The 22,311-nt window shown below is 38.1% G+C and overlaps 2 protein-coding genes across 9 annotated transcripts in view; one reads left to right on the top strand and one right to left on the bottom strand.

The window, feature by feature from the left end:
• Positions 1-851: 851 nt before the first annotated feature.
• Positions 852-20,239, bottom strand: NDC80 (NDC80 kinetochore complex component). Of its 2 annotated transcripts, XM_054815918.1 has the most exons (17): positions 20,129-20,239; positions 18,818-18,928; positions 18,263-18,349; positions 17,381-17,504; positions 17,083-17,255; positions 14,593-14,695; positions 13,663-13,752; positions 12,358-12,451; positions 11,106-11,212; positions 10,111-10,255; positions 9,625-9,830; positions 8,247-8,399; positions 7,887-7,976; positions 6,991-7,083; positions 4,151-4,281; positions 3,503-3,605; positions 852-3,137 (listed from the first exon to the last, which is right to left on the bottom strand). In XM_054815918.1, exons 2-17 carry the CDS (start codon positions 18,916-18,918, stop codon positions 3,015-3,017), a joined length of 1,923 nt encoding a protein of 640 aa, XP_054671893.1. In that variant the 5' UTR covers positions 18,919-18,928; positions 20,129-20,239; the 3' UTR covers positions 852-3,014. The 2 variants fall into 2 exon arrangements, with proteins under 2 accessions (XP_054671893.1, XP_054671894.1); XM_054815919.1 differs by lacking the exon at positions 14,593-14,695 and having other exon boundaries at positions 17,196-17,255.
• Positions 20,240-20,310: 71 nt separating this feature from the next.
• Positions 20,311-22,311, top strand: part of METTL4 (methyltransferase 4, N6-adenosine) — a 58,238-nt gene continuing 56,237 nt past the window's right edge. For 4 of the 7 annotated variants that reach the window (XM_054815925.1, XM_054815920.1, XM_054815924.1 and 1 more), the window contains exons 1-2: positions 20,311-20,382; positions 21,030-21,538. In XM_054815925.1, coding sequence (XP_054671900.1) covers positions 21,107-21,538 — 432 coding nt within the window. In that variant the 5' untranslated portion in view covers positions 20,311-20,382; positions 21,030-21,106. Of the gene's footprint in view, positions 20,383-20,406; positions 20,942-21,029; positions 21,579-22,311 lie in introns of those variants that run through there. The other 3 variants (XM_054815922.1, XM_054815921.1, XM_054815926.1) reach the window with 3 other exon arrangements.

Raw genomic sequence — 22,311 nt, 5'->3', positions numbered from 1 at the left:
GGTTGGTTGGGAAGATTAACGCCAAAGGGATACCTGTGCACATAAATCAGTTGTCAAAGTAGCTTGGACCTCTGTTCCTTAGTTTTTAAAAAAGCCATCTATTTTTAAAAAGGTTAAGACAATTTTTATTCCTTTGCAATTTATAGGAAACAGATGTTTCTGTATTTATTTTTCCTCTACACAATGCATGTTTAACAGCAAGGATAGTCAGGGAATTAGTATCTGCTGCTAAGAGAATCATTAATTACCTAGTTCCTCCAGGAAAGTCAAATTAATTGTGCTTTTTATGTGATGTTTCTTGCAGTAAGAAACTATCCTTCAGAGAAACAGGTTTAAGAAATTTTATTGAGTATAAAAATACATAAACTTAAGGCATACTAAGTAAACTGTACAAAAGATACACTAGCAATAAATGAGGGAACTCTATCCATACAAAGGCCAAAAAATTTATAAACGACTCATACTACTGAAATGTGCAGGTACATTGTGATTAAGACTTTACATTCTGGTAAAAAAAGAAACGAAACCAAAATCAAGAGCAGTAACTATGTTCTAGTGTCTATTGTCTAAATTTAAAAGCCATATTTCAGAATACAAATCAAAAATAACTGACTACCTGACTTCAAACATCACACAGGAGCCATGTTCCAGAAGCATTGAAAAATTCTCTCCATTTTACAATGAGAAGACATACTACCTAGTAAACATTGGCAGATGTTAATCTATGTTATATTACGACACAAAAATCCCTATAGTATTTTATCGAATCTAGGTCAAAGCCTGAGCTGGTTCTAAAGTCAATTCAGTTTAACCAACATACAGACGAATAACTCAGCCCAATAACAAAAACATGTTGCCAACATACCAATATGGACTTTTTATTACTCAGACTAATTTCAGAATATTACATTTGCCAATACATGAAGGAAGGTCGTTGTGACCTTGATTCTTTAACCCATTACCACTGGGTTACTATTAGTCCTCGGAAATTACATTTATTTTACTTTCATTTACTCAATCATCTGACTACTCCACATGGCAAAGAACCTGCAGATATTAATAAACACAAGAATAGTCCATTATAGAAGCAGAGACAAACAGGTATCAGGCAGCCAAGAGAAAGCACAGCCCCTAAATAAGCACATATTTTCAAGGAACATGATTATTCTGTATATGTCACAGTTTTGCTTAATTAGAATAATATTGCTTTAGATAACAAAAATATTAGAAAGATCTAAAGAGAAGGAAGTGAGATTTGATAAGGATTAGGCTGTTACAGAAAAAAACCCAAACCACAAAGTAAGAGTTTATAATAAAGGTAAAATGAAAGAGGACAACAGAAGACAGCGGAAATACTACCCACCTGTCAGAAAACTTTTCTAGCTTTCAAATTAAACTTCTGGAGTACAACAAAAGAACAGAAAGTTAGACGCTTAAATAATGCCATCATTATCATAACATCTGAAACAAAATACTCATACTAGAGCCAGAAGATTCACACACTATCTTAAGGACAACTGAGTTTTATACATGCTCTACAAAAATAGCCTAGAATTACAGACAATTCAGTTTTTATTTGCAGTCTGTGTTCAAGATGATCCAACTTAAGTTTTGTTGTATATCCTAGGGATCTGCGTTTCATTCAAATATTGTGTCTAATTATAGAATTAAGGAGCAACCTCATTTAGCTATCAGCCGCTAAAAATTTTTTAACAGACTGCAAAGTTGTTTTTATCATTTTATATTTGAATCAGTGCTATTTATCACTGAACTCTCAAAAACACTCAAATACATCAATATTTTATTACGAAATACCATCATAAACTGAACTATCCCAAGACATAAATGGTGATTTTATTGTTTTTGTTTTTAAACAAAGGAATATACAGAGTAGGTAAGATACTACTTCCACATTAGCACTAAACAAAGAAGTAAATGTTCAAGACATGGCGTTACATTTTCTTCAATGTATTTGGACTGGAGCTCCCCATTCAATAATTTTACTGCTACATTCCTGAGGAAGAAAAATCAAATAGTGTCTGTCCTACTGGTCTAACAAGAAGAATGCAGACTCATTTTAGACTGTTTTGATGTATCCAACATTAGCCAGATCTACAACTAATTAGCTATATTGCCAGAATCCATATGTTGTCCTACTTAGAGCCATCTCTGGTATACATATTCAAGAAGTTCAGTGAAGTTTCATCTGGGACTATGAGCAGGTAGAGACAGAACTTTGTTTTCAAACTATTTTTCTTTCTCTAGAATATTTACAAGACTACTGTATGACTACTACTGTTCTTTTCAAATAAGTTTTTTTTTTTTTTTAAATCTTACTCATGTAAGAGGGGTCACTGAGCACTTTCATATGTAACTGAACAAGCAGGAGAACTGAAAGACATTTACATTTGGTCTTGCTCTAAAAGAAAGGCTATGGGAAGGATGTGCGCTATCATGCATATGCACTAAATAAATGTGTATATTATTAAATGCACAAAATATGCTCCAGAAAGGAAAGTGTAATTCTTTTCTCAGTTCGCAATCTTACAAGTTTACAAAGACCTCTAGTTATTTTTAAGTAACAGTATTTCAATTTATCAGAACCCTCAACATTTGTGCTGTCACTTGCGGTTCCATCTTTAAGTCCACTCTGGCTTGTTATTTTAACAAGTTAACTGTACTCATCTTACTAATGTTCTTAGAAGGGCACAAATGTTTCGATTATAAAGAAAAAATTAAATTAAGTTGTTCCACAGTTGTCTTGTCACAGATGTTTGTAATCATGTATAATATATTGCAAGGAGGAAGTGTAAGCCAAAGCCTTTTTTAAGAAACTGCAAATACACTGTTGAATTCTTTAATGTATTTGTGTCAATAAAAGAAAGGAAATTCATAAACATTTCCTTACACTTAAAACCAGTTTCACTACTAAACACAGGAAGTACCCATCCTTTTAGAAGGCACCATACCAGAGCTTCACAAATGCAACATTGTCATCTTCACCTTTTTGGTAATTACAGACTTTCAGCCTTCTTTTTATAACTGTCTAGAATTCCGGTCAAGACTGACAATAAGTCTTCAGACATGAATTCTTCATAGTCTCTGTCAATTTTCACATTCTGTTCGTCAAGATATTTCTAAAAAGAGTTACAGAAAGTTTATTAGAACTATCATTGTTTCTATTGTACTAGTTCTGCTAAAGCATTTTAAGCAGTCATTGCACAGGTTAAGTGATTTCAGTTAAACACTTCTCTGAAGGACTTCTACCAGAAGGAGATTAAACCTGACAGGATGTTACTGCTGAAATTTAATGATCAATTCTGATTATTTATACCAAAAGTTTTGTCAACAAATGTATTTAACTAGAATCCACAGACTCAGTGCAGCAGCCCTAAGTAACTGATACTTTATTGCAAAGAGTGAGTTCTAATTTCCATGTGTTTAACTGCAGTTGCAAATGTCTCTAGAAAGATTTAATTCTGAATATCAATTTTTAGCTTACCTCTATAGATACTACATGAGTAGCAATCACTTCTAAAAGACGATTCAAGTTATCACCAGTTTTCCTGCTCTCTTCTGTTGTTGTTTGCATAACAACTTGGTATCTAAAAAGTAAAGACACTCAGAAAGTCACGTCCGTAATTATAAAATTCCTGACATCTAAAACAATCATTTCACCAAGTCTGATATATCATCATGTTTAGCCATAATTTTTTCTATTAGTATTAACTTGAACCAAGTTAGATTTGTATATTAATACCCAGCTTAGAAGAAAAAGGACCATATTGTGCTAACCAGTAAGAAACAACATACCTTAGATTCAGAATAGAGTCAGAATAGTCTTTCCAGACTTTGGGCTGTAAAATGTGGCTGTCACATAAGTTTGGAAACTAATTTCCATACTACAACCGTATATATGAAAAATATTATATGGAAAACAGGAGTTCTGATACAGCAGACAAATTTTCTAGCAAAATATTAAGCGTTGAGGAAAAACATCTTTCGAGTGTGAATTTTTGAAATTGATAGACTGAGAGGGATACCTGCTCACCAAAGAATTTTAAGTTAGGATTCAAGAAAATGTCTTTATCCTTAACACACATCAAACCCGAACTAAACTACATAAACAACTTGAAGTTATGGGCCTTACTGTCGTTGAAGATCATGCAATTCATTCGTGGCTTCACTGAGACCTTCATTGACACCACTCTCAAGTAATTGTTTATGCTTCTCTAACAATTCCAGTTCATTTGCACATTTTTGCTCTTCCTCTTCTGCCTCCTGTAAACATAAGGAAAGAGGAAAAAAATAAATAAAAATAAATTGCATAATTCAGGAATAATTAGATTTTTTCTCCTTTATATTACCTTATTATATACTGATACTTGAATTCAGAATTTACACAAGTAACTCCAAACTCAGAACTAAAAACCTCAAGGACATCCCCCCAAACCTGAACTTTCAGGTATTTTATGTATACTCTTCCACCCAAAACCAACCTAACCTTCCCTTTATTTCTCTAACTGTATTTCAAGGTCTGTGTTACAGCTATTTTCCCCTCAAAGTTCATCTCAAAAAGTGTTATTTACATACTTTAATAGCTTAGAAATAGAACATCATGAACAACTGCTACTGGATTTAAAAAATAAAATCACATTTGAGGAAGAAAACTTCTTTTCCCTTTTATGTCTGAAAGAGGAGTACAAAATATAAGTAATAATCCCTGCAAGGAGGATGACACTGTTGACACTATACTTAGCACAATTAAATGCACAAAATCAAACTAAATTCTGCCATCAATTCAACATGCAACTCTGGTAAATTACTGAAACATTATCCTTCAAAAATAATTTGAATACTGAAGTCTTATGGATAACATTTTAAAAATTACACAAGGAAAATGCTCTCCTAGAAGCACAAAACCAGTTCATCCCCTTTAAAGGTAAGGGAAGTACGTGGAGCAAGAGACCTCCCTGGCTTAATTGTGAGCTTCTGAGTCTGCTCAAAAACAAAAGAGAAGCGTACCAGAGATAGAAAAATGGACAAATGTCCGTTGAGAACTACAAGGGCATTGCCAAGGCATGCAGAGGTGCAGTTAGAAAAGCAAAAGCACAGCTCAAATTGAAATTAGCCAGAGAAAGGGTTCTTCAGGTACGTAAACAAGCAGAAGGATAATACTGGCATGTTGTTAAACAGGAGGGGTGAATTAGTCACCAACAATGCTGAAAAGGCGGAGGTTCTCAACACTTTCTTCACCAGCACTGTTGGGTCCCAGGCCTTTGGAACAAAAACCCAGGTCTATGCAAACACTGACCTGCTGTCAGTGAAGGAAGAGTTGGCATGTGAACTATTGCAGGAGCTTTACCCTTACAAATTGATGGGATCCACCTGGAGAGCAGCTCTGTGGAAAGGGACCTGGGGGTCCTGGTGGACAACAAGCTCAACATGAGTGAACAGCATGCTGCAGCAGCAAAGCAAGCCAACAGGATGCTGGGTTGCATCAATAAGGGCATCACCAGCAGAGATAAAGAAGTCATTATCCCACTCTACTCAGCACTGGTCAGGCCACACCTGGAACACTGTGTTCAGTTTTGATCCCACCACACAAAAAAAGATGTGGACAGGCTGGAGAGGGTCCAGAGGAGGGCAACCAAGATGATCAAAGGACTGGGAAGCCTGCCATATGAAGAAAGGCTGAGAGAATTGGGTTTGTTCAGCCTTGAAAAAAGAAGGCTGAGGGGTGACCTCATCACCATGTTCCAGTACTTAAAGGGTGGCTACAAAGAAGATGGAGACTCCCTTTTTACAAGGAGGCACATGGAAAAGACGAGGGGTAATGGGTGCAAGTTATTCCTGGGGAGATTCAGATTGGACTCTAGAGGAAAATTTTTCACAGTGAGAAGAATCAGCCATTGGAATAATCTCTCCAGGGAAGTGGTGGATTCCCCAACACTGGACACTTTTAAGATTTGGCTGGATGGGATGCTGGGCCATCTTGTCTAGACAGTGCTTTTATCTAGATGGAGCTTTTGCCAAGAAAGGTTGGACCAGATGATCCTTGAGGTCCCTTTCAACCTGGTATTCTATGACTCTATGAATACATGACTATGTGTTACTATAACCATCCAGTTACAACTGAGTATTTTATGAGCTCACGTTATGAGAAAAGCATATGCAACAGCATAGATGAAAAGTTAAATTACAGGTGTTTTTGAAAGCAATAAACTAAATGAACTGCCTTCAGCCACCTAAGCAGCTATTAGCAATGAAATAACCCTGTTTTGTGGTTATAGCACAGAAGTTTGGATTTGAAAGAGTGTTAGACACCATCTTAGTTCAAAAAGCATTTTTCTCCTGGGCACCACAGCCTCATCAAAGCCATGCTGTTAGAGAAGTTGGGCGGTGCTGAAGCAGCCACTTAGCTGTTAACTGAGAAGGCTATGTTTGTTTTGTTGCTAAACTAGAAGCGAGGAAAAGGATAAGGACTGCTCCCCCACTGGGGAAGAAAAATAAAGCAAGCAACAATTTCATATCATTAAAACATTTAATGTGCTTTTGGTCAAATAATGTTTTCCTTAGTTTTCAATGTGATTAAACATGTTTACTAAAAACTTTAAGTATATTTTTTATACACACACTGAATAAACAAGGCAGATACTGTTAACTCTAAAATCTCCTTCAAGCACATGCTCTGAGACATCCTGAGGTCAGGAGATGATTGCTGCTGCTTTTATTACTGAATGTAGTAGCTTATGATTTACAGGATCTGCTAAAGTATGATACCAGATTCTCTTACGAGAAAGTGAAAACTGACTCACTTAAGGTAGCACTCAAATATTTCTGAAAAGAATGAAAGAATCCTGCAAGAGGAATGGAAGAAGGCAAGGGCAGAGATCCAAACAAACAAAAATGCAAACCAAAAGCTTGTGTATAAATACAAGGATTAAGGATATCATTAAGGATAAACTATTATCAAGCTATAAGTTCTACCTTAAGCTTCTGATGATAAAGATCATCCAGCTTTTCAGCTTCTTCTTTCAGCATTTTCACACTGCTTTTCTTGTCCACTACCATTACATTCACCTAGAATGAAAACATGACCAAGAAAATGTAGTTGAAAAAGAATTCCAACATAGAAATCCATGCCATCACAAGCAACATCTGGTAGCCCACAAATATTTAAACTGGGCCAGGTTGGGATGGCATTAACTTTCTTCATAGCAGCCTGTATGGTGCTTTTTTTTTTTGGATAAGTGGCTAAACCAGTGTTGGTAACACACCAATGTTTTGGCTATTGCTGAATAGCACTTGCACAGCATCAAGGCTTTCTCTCTCTCCCACGGCCCCTCAGTGAGTAGGGTAGGGGCTGGCAAGAGGTTGGGAAGGTGCGTAGCCAGGACAGCTGACTAAAACTGGCCAAAAGGATATTCCATACCATATACTGTCATGCTCAGCAATAAAAACTGAGGTAGGGGAAAAAGAATGGGGAAACAAAATTCTCCTTTTTCCAATCCATCCCGAACCCAAAATTGCTAAAAAATCTTCCTGATAACAACTTGTCAGTGATGGTAAGGCACACAACAGACTGGAATGGGCAACTTATTAAAAACAAATCTTTCCAATGTTTATGTTCAAATATATGTAAAGCTGCAGGGAATACACATTATTTCAACAGGAGGAGACCCTAATTTTCACAAAAACTTTTAGGTTCCATCATAACTAAAGCAATCTTCTCACAGCTTCCTCTCTCCCCCCAAAAAACCCCAACAAAACCAACCCAACCCAAACAAAACCCAACCCACCAGACTTCATGCATGCAAAAGGTCAAATGAGGCCAGCAGATAACATTATGGTATCTTAGTCCTAATCTTCATTAACCAACACACCTGTTCCAAAGTATCTTCCAAAGTCATTTTCCGTTGAGTAGCTTTCCTAATTTCTTCCTCGGTCTGGTTTATGATCTCCATAAGGGGAGCCTGTAACACACATGCAAAATCTGGCTAATGCAATTTGTTAGTCTGAACTAAGATGTGCCCCAGTACATCTTTTCCCTCTCTCATTTTTATTTAGGCTGCTGTACTCTCCGATACCAAATGTCCTTCCTATACTATGATGTAGTTATGGCAATGCATCACACAAGCTTTTCAATGAAGTTTCACGGAGAGGTTGAGACCTTTCCAATATTTCCAAAGAAATGCATTTTTTTGTGAGTGGTAACAGAAACAATCAGTGTTGACTCTACTTACCTTGATCTGAGTTCTGTATTTGACTAGGCAATTTGGTCCTGCCTCAGGATTAAACTGAATCTCAAAGTCATGGCCTTTGGAATTCTCAGCACTTACTGGAATTAATTTCAGCTTTCGAGCCAGTTTATGATACTCTGCCAGTTGCATTTCGATCTGTTCAGAGGAGAAAAGGGCAAAAATTGCAGAAGAAATACAAGTGAAAAGCTTTGCAAAAAGTGTTCATATAGCATGTTTAAACAGGTTTCCGAGTTGCTCTGTACAAACATGATTCCAAGTCATGCCACGGTACCCAAAAGCTTTATGTATTGACAGTCCAGCAGCTTGCATTGTTTGGATTAAGCGCTGTTTTATGATTCTTTCAGAGTTTGTTCTGCAAGGTTTCTCAGTGTGTATGGGTAAGACTGAATGGTTTCACCTGTGGGTTCCCGGGTCATCTGCCGTATTTTTTTCCTGACTCAGCTTTTTGAGGATTAGTTGATAGGGAAGGAAAAATGTGCTTGGAAATAATACAAATAACTAAAAGAATCATCAGTTGTCATGTTGATATGCCTTCTTTCATTGGTTTTGACAGGAAATGCCACACAGCCACACATCCTAGTAACAAACTTTAACTTGAGCATACCTCTAGACAAAGCTTATTAAATGCTCTATGTCCTGATTAATCAGTGCCATCTATATGCAAACACCAAATGACAAAAGTATTTTTTCCAGTTTTATGTGCTTCATACTTGCATAGTACAAGGAACTTAAGTTGATACCAAGTGCTTGATAAAGGGTAACCCTGCCAAACACTAAACATATCTGAAACTTTTTTTTTTAACTTCTCCATCTAGCAAAGCAGAAGCTTTTAAATCCCATCTCTTACAGGACCACATGCCTTCATTCTGTTTCAGGGAATTGAATTTGGCCCTTAAAACCTATTAGAACTTCCACGTAAGGGACCAATCTGGCCCTAAACGCATGCAGAGATATTGATTCAAAGCATTAGTTTTGTATTACTTCCTTGCTATGAAATCTTAACATTCCCCTGAAATTGCTTGTGTTATCAAAGCCATTTCGAGCTAATGTTATCAAAGCTCTTGATGCTATAACAGTGAGAGCTGACAGTGGTGCATATTCTAGCTATGTCCCTTATGATGCAGAAAAAATGAAAAGAATACATTTCCATTATGCTCAAAACAGAAGAGGGGAAAAAACAACCGCATTTTTCAGAGGGATTCTAAGCAGAAGCCATTCTTGTTACTTTAGCCTGTTAAGACAAATCTATGCAGTTATTAGATTATTTAGGAAAGAAGTTAGCAATAGTCCAAGTCCCAAGTTAAAGCTTGCATTATGAAAACTGATAGCCATCTCTCAGCATAGTAGGGTTTTCACATACCGCCTCTTTATTCCTAGCATATTTTAGCTCTTCATTCCACAGCTGATGTTCTTCTGCTTCTACTTCCTTAGTCAGCTTGTTAATGGTTTGCTGCAACTCATTTCTCTCGTGATTTATTCTCTCAATGTCCGCAACTGAGTACTTTTGGTTATCAAAGATGTGCTGGAGCCGGGCATTCTCCTGCTTCATCGCTTCTACTTCCATTTCTAAGTTCACAAAACATTTATGAAATGGGTGTAAAATATCAGCCTATATAGTTAAACCTAATCTCTCTATATTTTTATGAGTAAATATCTGTATTTCATCACTCTACTGTACAAACAGCTATCAGCCAAAAAAATCTCTTCATTAGCAAACCAGTTTGGAACGTTTATTTGTAGCATCATCATACACAAAGTATCTCACTCTGTCCTGAAGCTGAGAATTACAATTATTTTAAACCTATTTCTAGCTTCACTATCTGATTTGTGACCAAGGCCTTCTTACCTGCTGCCTCAACTTCCTCATTTACACCTTCCATTTTTTGATCAAGGATGGCTATATGAGATTCCAGATTAGCCAAATAAGCCTGGTATTTCTGGACATCTGCTTGAAGAGATGATTTCAGGTTTCGTAGTGATACTCTACGATCCTAGTAAATAGATGGAAAGAATAATCACTATTATATTAATCTAAAGTCATGCATGATCTTACTTTCCAGACAAGACAATATTGGTCAACTTCAATGATATAAATATAAAAGTAAAGAACTTTAATAAATTTTTATGTCTGTGACAGCTGAATCAAGTTAAGCATCTTTAAAATAATAACAAAAAAGGCTGAAAAGATGGTTTGTACCTTAATTCTTGCGTTTCAGTATTTAATTTTGATTTGCATTAGACATGGCATTAAGAATGTTCTTACTACAGGTAATTCACAAAATAAGGATAATAAAGGCAGATAGACTAAGGGCAAGGAAAGCTGGGAATACAGGCAGCACATTTTGCACAGCAGGCAGGAGTCTCAATTTGCCAGCTGCACAGCCACTAAACCTTTTTTAAACTCGTGATGTATTAAAAGCAGAATCCATCTTTTAAACCAAAACATTTCCCCTAAAATATATTGTTACCACTGAATCTCATGCTCTCATCCCCTAAGAGTTTCTCAAACCAACACTTTTGGAAAAGATAATATTGAAGTTCAGAAAAAAAAAGTCATTCAAGTATTTTATTAATATTTCAGCCAATGCAAGATCTCATTATCTGAAAATGTCTGCACGATATCAAACAAAAAGTGGCTGAAGACTCCACAGTAAATGCCTTGTACTATAATGGTATAGAGTCTGTAATAACCTGGCCTAATTAAAATCTCATAGAGCACTGAAAATAATTTTCCATTCGTTATAACGTATCATCAGTATCTTCCTTTAATAATGACAATAATGGTCAATAATAGAAAATTCAACTCCACCATATAAACAAGCATAGACACAATTTACTAACCGGCTCACTTTCCTTTTCTTTTTCTAGTCTCGCAATCTCTTCATGAAGTCTTTTGTTGTCAGCTGCTAAACCTTCTATCTGGAATTCATCTATATTAAATAAATCCTCTGGGAGGGGGAAAGAAGTAAAAGGAGGGGGGTGGTTACAAATTAATCTCACTGAATATCATCACCTAATCTGAGTACTTGTGCTTTAGCTTCAGCACAGTAAATAGCCATTATCTGGACAATTATTTTAAACTAAAAAAATCCCACCAAAACCCAACCAAAGCCATCAAAAAAACCTTTCACTACAAAGCTAATAGGCAAAAACCCCAAAACAAACAAGAAAAGAAATTAGTTTTTCAGTCCTCATGTCATAAAATAGCTCAAAATCACTCCTGCGAGGTCACTTTCTAAACTCCCATACAGCCCACACTACAGGATAGCGGTTGTTAGATAAATTTCATCTGTTCCAGTTTTACAAGGTAGTCTGATTTATATAGTCCTTTCTCATCCACGTCCTTCCTTGCCCTTTGAGACACCTTCTCCCTTACTTCCCTCAGTCTTTGCCAAACAATGGCATGATTACTTTTTCCTACTAATATCTAGTAACAGTCTGGTAGCTTCTGTTTCCTCTCCAGCTGATGGCTCCAGCTTGCAACAGAAGTGTCCTTAGTCTGGCTTTTCACAGGAGGGCACAGAAAGCAAGAACTATTTTTCCTGCTTGTTCCCATATTCCGTTTGTATTTCTGTAGGTGATGAAATGATTGAGTCAAGAAAATTAGCAATTTTCCATCTCCCTGAAGACAAACACAGGTGCATACTGAATCATATATGGGAACCTTCACAACAGAGTTTGGAACTCTTGCAGACTGTTTTCAGAGGTTTTAAAAGATGAACTTTCTGACTCATCAGATGTGCATCCTCTGGTAATATTGTTCTTTTTTTAAATTGTTAACTTTGACAGAAACAAGAATCATCTGCATAGATGGAATTTGCATCTGAAGAACTGCATACTGCTTTTCTGTCACAAAGCCATTGAAAACAATAGGGTTACAGAGGTACAGCTGACAGCAGAGCATGACCTGTCTGTCTGCACTAGTTACAATGCAGGAAAAGAAGAGAATTAAGACAAATTAGCTGAGAGGTACTTGGGAATTTCAGGCTTCCTTACCTCAGATCACTTTCACTTGTAAACGGAGCAAAACTGATACTAGGAGAAAACAAACCAGTAACACAATTAAATACTTCATTAAAACATGAAAACTTACTTAATTTTGACTGCACTTCTGCATCCAAATCTTCGAAAGTATCTCTCCCTTTCATGAAGTGCTCATAGCACTTCACACAGTAGTCCATGAAAAGCTGAAAACAATTTTAAAAGTTTTCATTTCAACAGTTGAAAGGGTTGTAAAATATCTAGATAGTCTAAATGTATTCAAACATTAATGGAATTAAACAGACACCAAAAATATCTTTCACTGGTTTGACTGCACTTCTGTAAAAATCAACTATTTTTCCTCCCTTTAAACATAGAATGTCAACAGATTACATCCAGGCAGAAGGAGGCATCTAGAATTCACTTGATGCATTTTTCTGGGATACCTAACAGGGACAATAGATACAATATTTAAGAATTTATTATCTTGAAGCATATTATCCTTTCAGGCTAGTTTATGGAAACTGTAAGTCTGTTTAACAGACCTCTTCAGTAAATATGACCACTATACTTCAGATGTACAGATGTCAGAGAACTGATCTAGAATCAAAGAAAGGTTACCCAAAAAGAATTTACTGGAGACTTTAAATTACAGATTTTTCAGAAGCAATTACACAGTATTGTAAATTTTATTTCGACATATATGCATATCTATCAGTGTATAAGCACACATTTAGTTTAAAAGCATTTCTACTTGTCAACTGCCACATTTGTAACCTTAGTCCAAAATTCTGATTTAATTTGATTTTTGCAATTTTCTAATTAAAAGTTCTCACACATCATACAACCCCTTCCAAACATCTGCTGTGAGTTAACACTGAATAGTACTAATAATCTATGATAAATTAGAAAGAAAGCAAGCAGCTGGATTTTTAAGTGCCTGAATTACATTGCTATCCTATTTTGTGGCTAGGAAATTAAACATTACAACTAATTTTTAAATTGTAAACCGAGTAGATATCAGCAGGAGCCACCACATTTATAATTAAGCCACTGCCTTTACACTGTACTGTTTTTAACCTAAAGAGAAATATACCGGAGACCCTAATAAGACAATAAACAAACAGCATAATTACTCCCTTTCTCCACAAAGGAGAACAGAAACAGTAGCAACTCAGAGAGTAAGGCATTTCAATTTAATACCCAGTCTTCACCAATAGACTGGCCATGATGCCTGCTCAGGAACTAGTTGATCAGGCTTTTTATATAATGCTACTATACTTCCTAGAGAACTCTGAATATAAAACTGAACAGAATATAGAAATACAGTTAAAATTGCTGCGTCATATTTGTGTTGTTACAGCATATGGTAAAATTCAATTGAACAATTCTGACTGTCATTTACTTTTTATGGTACCTTATTATGTACAATTCCATCATCCGTTTCTCCTCCCCAGCTCTGTCCATCATCAAACGATGGTGCATTTTGCCTCATGGCAGCATACAACTGAAAGGCACAGGTGTACATAACAAAGAGCAAGTGTGAGGATCCCCAAAAGTTTTCATAGTAGTTTCACGTTCATGATAAGAAGCAGAGTAACATTGGATTAGAATTTCAGCAAGCAGGGTGTAACCGTGCTGCTTCAGAATGTGACCAATCACATCAGGGTAATGAGCCTGTGTTTAGTTGACTAAAAGCACAGACAAAGAGGCATTAACTGGACATTCAACACTGCCAAATTGCCTTGCTAAGCCAAATGTGTCTTTTCAGCATAAAGGATGGGATTTTCATGTGTGCCCTGTTCAGCAGTGGTGAACTTCTGTCACAGATTCCAAATTTTGCTCAGACCTGAGCTGGCAGCAACAGTTACCACTATTAAAAAACCCAACTAAACAAAACCCACCCAAACACAAAACCCCCCAATCTATACAACAATCACAGGACACTTGAATAATTGCTTGAAAATTCCATCCTTAGACTTCAAATTTAGGAGAAGATGGCAGATGTCACAAGATCTACACTGAAGATACATGATTATACCCATTAACTTTTCACATTTTGATGTATGTATAAGTTGCCATTTCCCCCTCCTTTCTCATACACAAATTTATCCAGTGCACACAGTGAAAAAAATATGATCATAATATAACAGTAAAAACTCAGTTTAAAAGTTACTAAAAGTAAGGCTAAGGGCTAGCTCCCAGATGGCAGGTAAGAACACCTACCTTTTTCTGTACATAAATGTGAAACGAAGAAATTTCTAGAAAGCATTTAAGAGATCTGTATTGAAACTAACATTCCAGCCTGAAAAGTGGAAATATTTGGCTTAAAGAAGACAAATGCTACCTTGACACAATCAATTAACCAAACCAAAGCTGTCACAATCTGAGGCCACGTGTGTGGTGCTCCCACTGTGTACATGGAGCTTTTTGACAGAGGAAAGGGGTACCTAGAAGGCAAAAGAAAATATATTTTTAATAGCTGTGGCAAACGGTGGTAAAAACAACACAGCACATTATTGCATGCAGATCAAGGCACAGAAGGAAGAACAAACTCAATTGTACTTTATACTGTTCATCAAAGGGAGATCAGCTAAGTTCTTACAGCACTATTTTATTCAATTATCATGGGTTTCTCACTTTGTGATTCATAGAATATCTCAACTTGGAAGGGATCCATAAGGATCATCAAGTCCAACTGCCTGCTCCTCACAGGACTATCTAAAACTAAACCATATGACTAACAGCATTGTCCAGATGCTCCTTGAACTCTGACAGGCTTGGTGCTGTGACCACTTTCCTGGGGAGCCTGTTCCAGTCACCGATCACCCTCTCAGCGAAGAGCCTTTTCCTAATGTCCAACCTGAAGCTCCCCCGATGCAGCTTCATTCCATTTCCTCCTGTCCTATTGCTGGTCACCAGAGAGAGGCGATCAGCACCTCCCCTTCCACTGCCTCCCTTGAGGAAGTTGTAGACAGCAATGAGGTCGCCCCTCAGCCTTCTCTCCTCCAAGCTGAGCAAACCAAGTGACCACAGCTGCTGCTCATAAGTCTTGCCCTTTCACCATCTTGGTCACCCTCCTCTGAACACTTTCTAATAATTTGATGTCCTCCTTATATTGAGGTGCCCAAAACTGCACACAGTACTCGAGGTGAGGCTGCACCAGTGTGGTATAGAGTAGGACAATCACTTCCCTTGACTGGCTAGCTATTGAAGAAATAATTGAAGAAATGGACTTCTTTCTGTTTCATATCCAAAGATTAGGAACAATTAAGGCCTCGTACAAAAAAAGTGCATTCCATCATCCACTCCTTAGCCCCTTCCTATTCAGCTTAGTATGTTGCCTTGGTCTTGGTAGCAGCCAGATCTTTCTCCCGCTGAAGCTGCTATGAGGGGAGAGATGGGCACTGCAGTACTAAGGAAAAAGGAGTGGGTGCCCTGTGAGCATGAGGTGAATTGTGATGAGACAAAGACCTTAAAGGCAACAAGTGCAAAGGAGGGAGTAATAGCCCAATGGATGATGTTTAGACTTCCAAACTGGGTGTGCAAGTCTGAAGGATTTCCTAACATATGAAAACTAATTGATACGAGTCCTGTTCTTCGAGGGCAAGATTCTTGCTTGAGTCAAATGCACTTTGAAAACGGAAAAGCAGCTGACAATCAGCTTAATGTCACGCAATGACAGAAAAGAATTTCAGAACAGCTGCATATCAAAGTATTAATATTACCTATAAATACAGAACATACAGAGGCTATACTGCTGATTACAGACAACCTCTCAAAATCTTCTATAAATCAAGGAACACAGAAGTGCAGATTTTATTCCATCTTTAGACTGGCAGCTCCCCAAAGTTATTTCAAAAACATAGGACAAGAAGCTACCAATAAACTGACAGTTCTAAATAAGCACTCATGAGCCATTCAGTCTGAGAATTTTTTAAAATGAATTATTTAGGTCCATTTTCTAACTCTCAAAAGACAACTTAAAGTGAGTTCTCAAAATAAGTCTTTTTAGCCAGGATTACACTCTTGGTGCAGCATAGTAAAGCCTCTTGAGAGCGACGGCCTTTTCAATATTTCAGGTAGGTCAGCAGTTTCAAATGTTATAGGTTGAAACAAAATTTTATTAAAATAGAGAACAGAAGTGAACAGAACAGACATATCTACATCTAAGGAGCCCTGGTGCTTTGACACCATCATTGGCTCAAATCTACAGAAGTAACTTGTTTTTAATGAGACCGAAAATTCACCGTTATCAACAGGCAGAAGACTTTCTTTCTTGGAAAGTGTTGGTGCATTAATGATTCCAAACACTTACTGAACAAGGTTAGAAATAAAACACCCAGCTACTTAGTGTGTTTTTCATCTCAGAGGTAATTTTTGTTATTTCCACTCCCTGCTTTAAAAGCAGAATGGGAGAAATTACAGGAAAAGTTATTTTAACTGAATGAGCTAGATCAAACATTCTGAAATTGTACTTCACTCCTTGGATTTTAACAGAATGAGCCAGAAGAGTCCATCAAAAAATTCGTGTCTGTCTTTCAAAGTTTAATACAAATAAAGATAATTAATTAGATTTTACATTACAATCAAGCTTCCAAGAGCCTATAGTTCTGCAAGTTCAAATATAAAATATATAGTAGAGTCTGAGAATCAGAAAGTAAACTTAGAGCTAAACAAAAGTGAAACAAAATAATCACAACACTGTAGTTTCAGAGTCTCATCTGAATAAAGAAGCCTATCTGTTCTCCCCAGCTATCATGCAGAATTTGTAGCTTTTAAAATTCTAGCTGTATCATATCTACTTAGCACAACAGACTAACAATAATGATCTTACCCAAGCTCTTTAAAAACTCTGGGAATTTCCTCTTCAAATTTTGAGTCAGGCAGTTCATAAGAAGGGCAGAGAAATCCATAGATAAAAGTGAAGATTTTTAAAAAGTCCTTAACTGATGGAGACTGTAGTGATTTCATGGAAACATTATGGGCATAACCATTCTCAACAAGAAACTGAGAAAAAGAAACATGGCATATTAATCTAAATAAAATCTCAAGTTGAAACCATGAAAAATAAATATTTTGATTAGTATCTTTTATTCCTAATAACGTACATTTAGAAATAGTTAATAAGTTACCTCACAAAGCTGCTTGATACATTGTTGGATGAATGCCTTGTCATGAAGTGGCCTGGGATCCTTGATCTTTTCTGTACCGAACACACCATACTGACTGTTGCGTGAACCTCCAGCCCCACTAGTTCTAAGAACAACAAAAAAATACAGTTCTTGTGACAATACATCTAAAGAACAACTCTCTTAAAGTCACCACAATTGTTATCTTTAAGTTTCTTTTGCATTTGTCATGCAAAAGGATACCTGAAGGTTTCTCTTTATCTAGAATGATTGGGAAAACAACAACAACCTGGAAGCCATGATGCACACATACAACAGATGCACCCTAGATGAATATTTTCTTGAGTTTATTGAAAGAAATAAAGTTTTATAGAGCAGAAAAATACCCTAAAGATGAAGAAACAAAATGAAGTAGGTGGTTAAAAATAAAGACTAAAATATTTAAGGAATATTTAAAAGGGATAGATCCCTCCAGCAGTGGGCTCCTATGAAAGGAGATACCTGCAAGACATCAGAACACAGAAAGCCATGAACTAAGCTGAAAGATTATAGAATTTTGGAAAGACTGCATCTTAGAGAGAAGAAGAAACTAAGGCAGAGTGTACTGGAGATACTGTTCTTCCTTAAATAGGAAAATGTATTGAGGAGCTCTTAAGGTCTGCAGTGCAGATCATTCCCAAGAGGAAGAACAGCTCTCAAAGCAATTCCTACTCCACAGCATTATTATTTAGTGATCAAAGAGTGGAGGAAGGTAGACCTGAAGGTCTGCTGGCCTCAGATCCATTATTCCCTATAATGAAAATCTGTCAAGACAGAAAAATTACAAAATTATGTGGGACTGTTATTGTTTTAATTTATAGTACAAAGATCTAAAGCTATCAATACCTCTTCCCAAAAAAGCTGACTTTTCTTTCCGAAGTTCCAGGTGTAGGTTTGCTCATGCTCAGCTTCCCAAACGTACCTTTGTCCTTCCTGAAGGATAGGGAGAAGGATTCAAGTGACTATTTCTACCATGTCATCTTTTGCTCATGTAAGAAAACTATAAACACATGCATATAAGCCTAAGCATCTTCTGCATAGCAGCATCTTAGAAAAGTCAACTGACTTTAATGCATTGTTCATCCATTATCAAAATGACTTCTGCAAGGAGATTTATAAGTATACATTTTATACACACACGCACCCAGCCATCTCCTAAGAAATAAGTAAGAAAAAGTATTACAATTTGAAATGTGTTACAGGTACACAAATAGATTAAAGAAAGTTTTTTTGCAGAACTGGAGCACTTGTGCAAATATCCTTGGCTGTAGGGAGTTTTCTCCTCCCTGCTCCTAATTTTTTTTTTTCAGTTGCTACTCACACACTCAAACACACTACAGTAAATCTCTTCAGAGTTAGTTTTATATACCTATTCTTAGCAAGATGATCAGCAAAACTTACATCTGAGGTGTTTGAAGACCCATCTTGTTGCTGTCCTGCACTCTCAGTGCCATCATAGATTGCCGACCGCTGCTTCCAGCAATAATTGAGCTTCGTCTCATTGTGACTAAACTGTAAATCACAATCTGTCAGTATTGGAAAATCCAGGATCTAAGATTATTTGCTTTTTTAAACACCACAATGACTTTCTAAAGGGTCAGAATAAGCAAGCAGAACTGTACTTTGGACCAATCAAGGTGGCAGACAGTTTCCAAAAATATTGGGTTTTTTTAAAAAAAAAAAATTACTAGGAAAAAAAAAAAAAAGATGTATGTCAGAACTACATAACAGCAGCCACAGCCTTTCAAATTAACTATTTTATTGATGAAAGTGCCAGTGCTTGTTCCAAACCTACTATTTTGTCTTTATTTATATCTGGCCATTTCTAACCTACAGCTTCCAAAAGCAAAATGGCTTAAGAAGTTTTTCAGTCCAGTCAGCTAGGAAGAAGACCACACTAACATGACTCTGCTCCTTAGCCACTAATTCTGAGCCTTCTTATTGATTTTACAAATGATCTCACAGTATCATAGCATGATAACTGGAAAGCCTATTCTGAGATAATATTGGGGCTATGTTCAAACTACACACACAAAAATATAAATCAAACTGGGAAAATTGAACTGTCTCCACAGTGGTATTTTGAGGTAAATAGAATTAACTCTGCAAAAAGTGCCAACTTTTGGCATATAGATCCTATGTAGGATCTATATTATTTGTGGGGTGGGCTCAGATGAGTAATTGAAAAACCCTCATTACAAACATTACCAAAACACATTATCAATATAAATTGTGTTTCATGATCACGCTTTTAGTTCCACTTCTTGTAAACCATGAGAGAAGTTTAGCTTAGGCCCACTTCATAGGGCAGTTTATCCACGACCTCATTTTCTCTAGGGAAGATGCCGCATTCTTCCATTACTTTACCAGGGATCCACAGCAGGCAGAGTAAATTGTTTCCATAAACATACCAAACGACTAGTTTAAGAGCAGAGTTTGCTAGAATCAACACGCCGGCAGAACCCGGCACAACTACCTCTACTTGGGCGTTTAAACCGTACCAAAGGCGAACGGGGCAGCCAGCGGCGTTTACACACCAACAGCCCGACGCTCCCCAGCGCCGCTGGGCCCGGCCCCCTCACGGCCCCGGCTTTCCCCCGGGCGCTGGCGGGGCAGTGCCCGGTACCCGCCGCCCGCCTCACAGACGCCAGTCCCCCGCGGTGGGGAAAGCCCGCGCCACGGAAAGACCCATCCTAACAGCCCAGCCGTTACCGTTAACGGAGCCAACTCCTTGCTGTCAATTTCAAATCCGCCCGCCGACTACGTCACACAGCGCGCCGCAACGTACCCGTCACAGCGGAGCGGCGAAGAAGCAGGATAAGCAGTAAAGGGACGCGGGGGTTTGTCGCCACTTCCGTTTGCCTGGCTATACATTCAAGCTGCTTGACTCCCCCGGAAGTTCTTAGGAGAAGCGGTCTTGGCCGTACAAAAAGATGGCGGCGATCACGGGGGACGGTGAAGCGGTGGTAAGCGTGTGAGGTGCTGCCGTGCTATGGCGAGCCCCGGGACTTCTCTCTGCCTGCAGCGGGGGACTGGGGCGGAGGGCAGCCCCTTCCCTGTCCACCCCTGTAAATGGCTTGGAACCGTTGTGCCAAGCCCCGCGCACAGGCTGCAGCAGCCCCTTCTCCGCAGGGCTTGTGCCCGCCGCCGCGGTGAGGAGGGTGCAGCGCCTCAGGCCGCTCTTCCCGCCGAGCGGCGGTGGGATATGGCGGGGTGGTTCTGGGGGAAAAGCCGAGCTCCCAGGCACACGGGGCCTGGCCTCTGCTGAGTTGGTGCTGCGGCTGCCCCCGCACCCCTTGTGTTCCTGCTCCTGAGTGCTGTTGTATAAAGTCTTGCTTTATATCATCGCTGTGTCATAATGCTATTTTCTAACTCGTTAAAAGAGTCATCTTAGAGTAAATTTCTACTGTGTAAAATTATAGAAACTTACTTAAAACTTACAATAGAAAAGGGAAATAGAGATGAAGCAGAAGTCACAATGGGGAAACCAGCTGAAGTCAGAAGTTTCTGCAGCGTGCCCTGTGTGTGCATGGAAGTGTCTGTCAGGAGATAAGTGTTACTTTATTTAACAGTAATAATTCTGAAAAGTGAACTTGTAAAAAAATTCCCACAGGAGTTTGCTCCAGGAGGTGCGTATGATTACCGACTACTGTTTCAGGGAGTTGATTTTTCTTCCTGAGAAGGGGAGCTATGATGTCTGTGATACATCGGCTGACAGCGGGGTGGCTGGTGGATCATCTCTCCTTCATCAACCAGTGCGGCTATGAGATCTGTGACTCTTATGTATGCCCTGGTAGTGTTACTCTCGATACTTCTGTCACTTCTACTGGAGATTGCCATACTGCTTCTACCATTGCTGCCGCCTCCTCCTCAAGAGATGGTCAGATTTCTGGTCCTGGAGATGCAATAGAAACAGAAGGTAAACCAGCAAAAACAAGATACGTGTTTCGGGAGGAGTTCTTTGACATTTTTAAGCCCCATATAGCTGCAGCTCCTGACAAGCAGCTGTGGCAGGAATGCCCTGAGGTGAGTCTCACAGAAGCAAAGGCCAACAGCAACAGAGAGGAACACCAAGAAGGAGCCAAGAGTGATGTTGGAGATTCTGTTGCCAGTGCGAGGAAGGTATGTTGTCTGTAATACAGTAAACGACAATAATCCCCTGGTAAGTAATACACCACTAACACTGACTTGCACGTTTCAGTTCCCTGAGGTTATATAGGAGAGCAGTAACTTTTCCACCGTAGATTTCAAGATGCACAGAAAATGCAAGCACTCCCTCATAAGGATATTCTTGAGTCCCTTATGTCAGTAGTGTGCATCCTGTGACCCAAACGCAGTGGTTTGCTCACAAAATCATCTGAAGTTGGTTGTGGTTAGGCACTTGAGCTGAAACTGTGGTAGGTGTCAAGATTGTGCAGATTAACAAGGAAGAAAGGACACTATGAATTTACTTTCAATATGTAGAATGTTCAGTACTGTTCCTTATAGAAAAAAAAAAAGTTGCAGGTCTAAACCAACAAATGTAATTATGAAGACCTAGTTAATTTTCTGTTATTGGTAAACTGCACTTGGCAGCTGAACAAATACCTTCTAGTATGGGCCCAAAGGAGGCATGAACGTGAACTGTGGCATGCACTAGGTACCTTCAGATCCAGCACCATGAGTAACATAACGCAGCTTTAAGCCTAGGTACCTTGAGAATGCCTACAGCAGCCTAGGTATTTTGAGATCATCTTTTTGCTTATTGGACTTAATTTGTGATAGAAGAAGAAAGAGATGGAAAGTTTCTTCTGCTTTTAAATGAGTTAATTTGTAATTCAGGTATGTTCAATTTTGGTTTTTTCCCTTTCATCGTGGATTAATCTGGATTTTTTTTTTTCACTGTTTGCTCATTC

Source organism: Grus americana, chromosome 2 (genome assembly GCF_028858705.1).
Source record: "Grus americana isolate bGruAme1 chromosome 2, bGruAme1.mat, whole genome shotgun sequence".
In the NCBI taxonomy this organism is placed as follows: domain Eukaryota; kingdom Metazoa; phylum Chordata; class Aves; order Gruiformes; family Gruidae; genus Grus; species Grus americana.
Note: the sequence above shows the minus strand (reverse complement) of the source record. Positions and strands in the feature narration are given on the sequence as shown.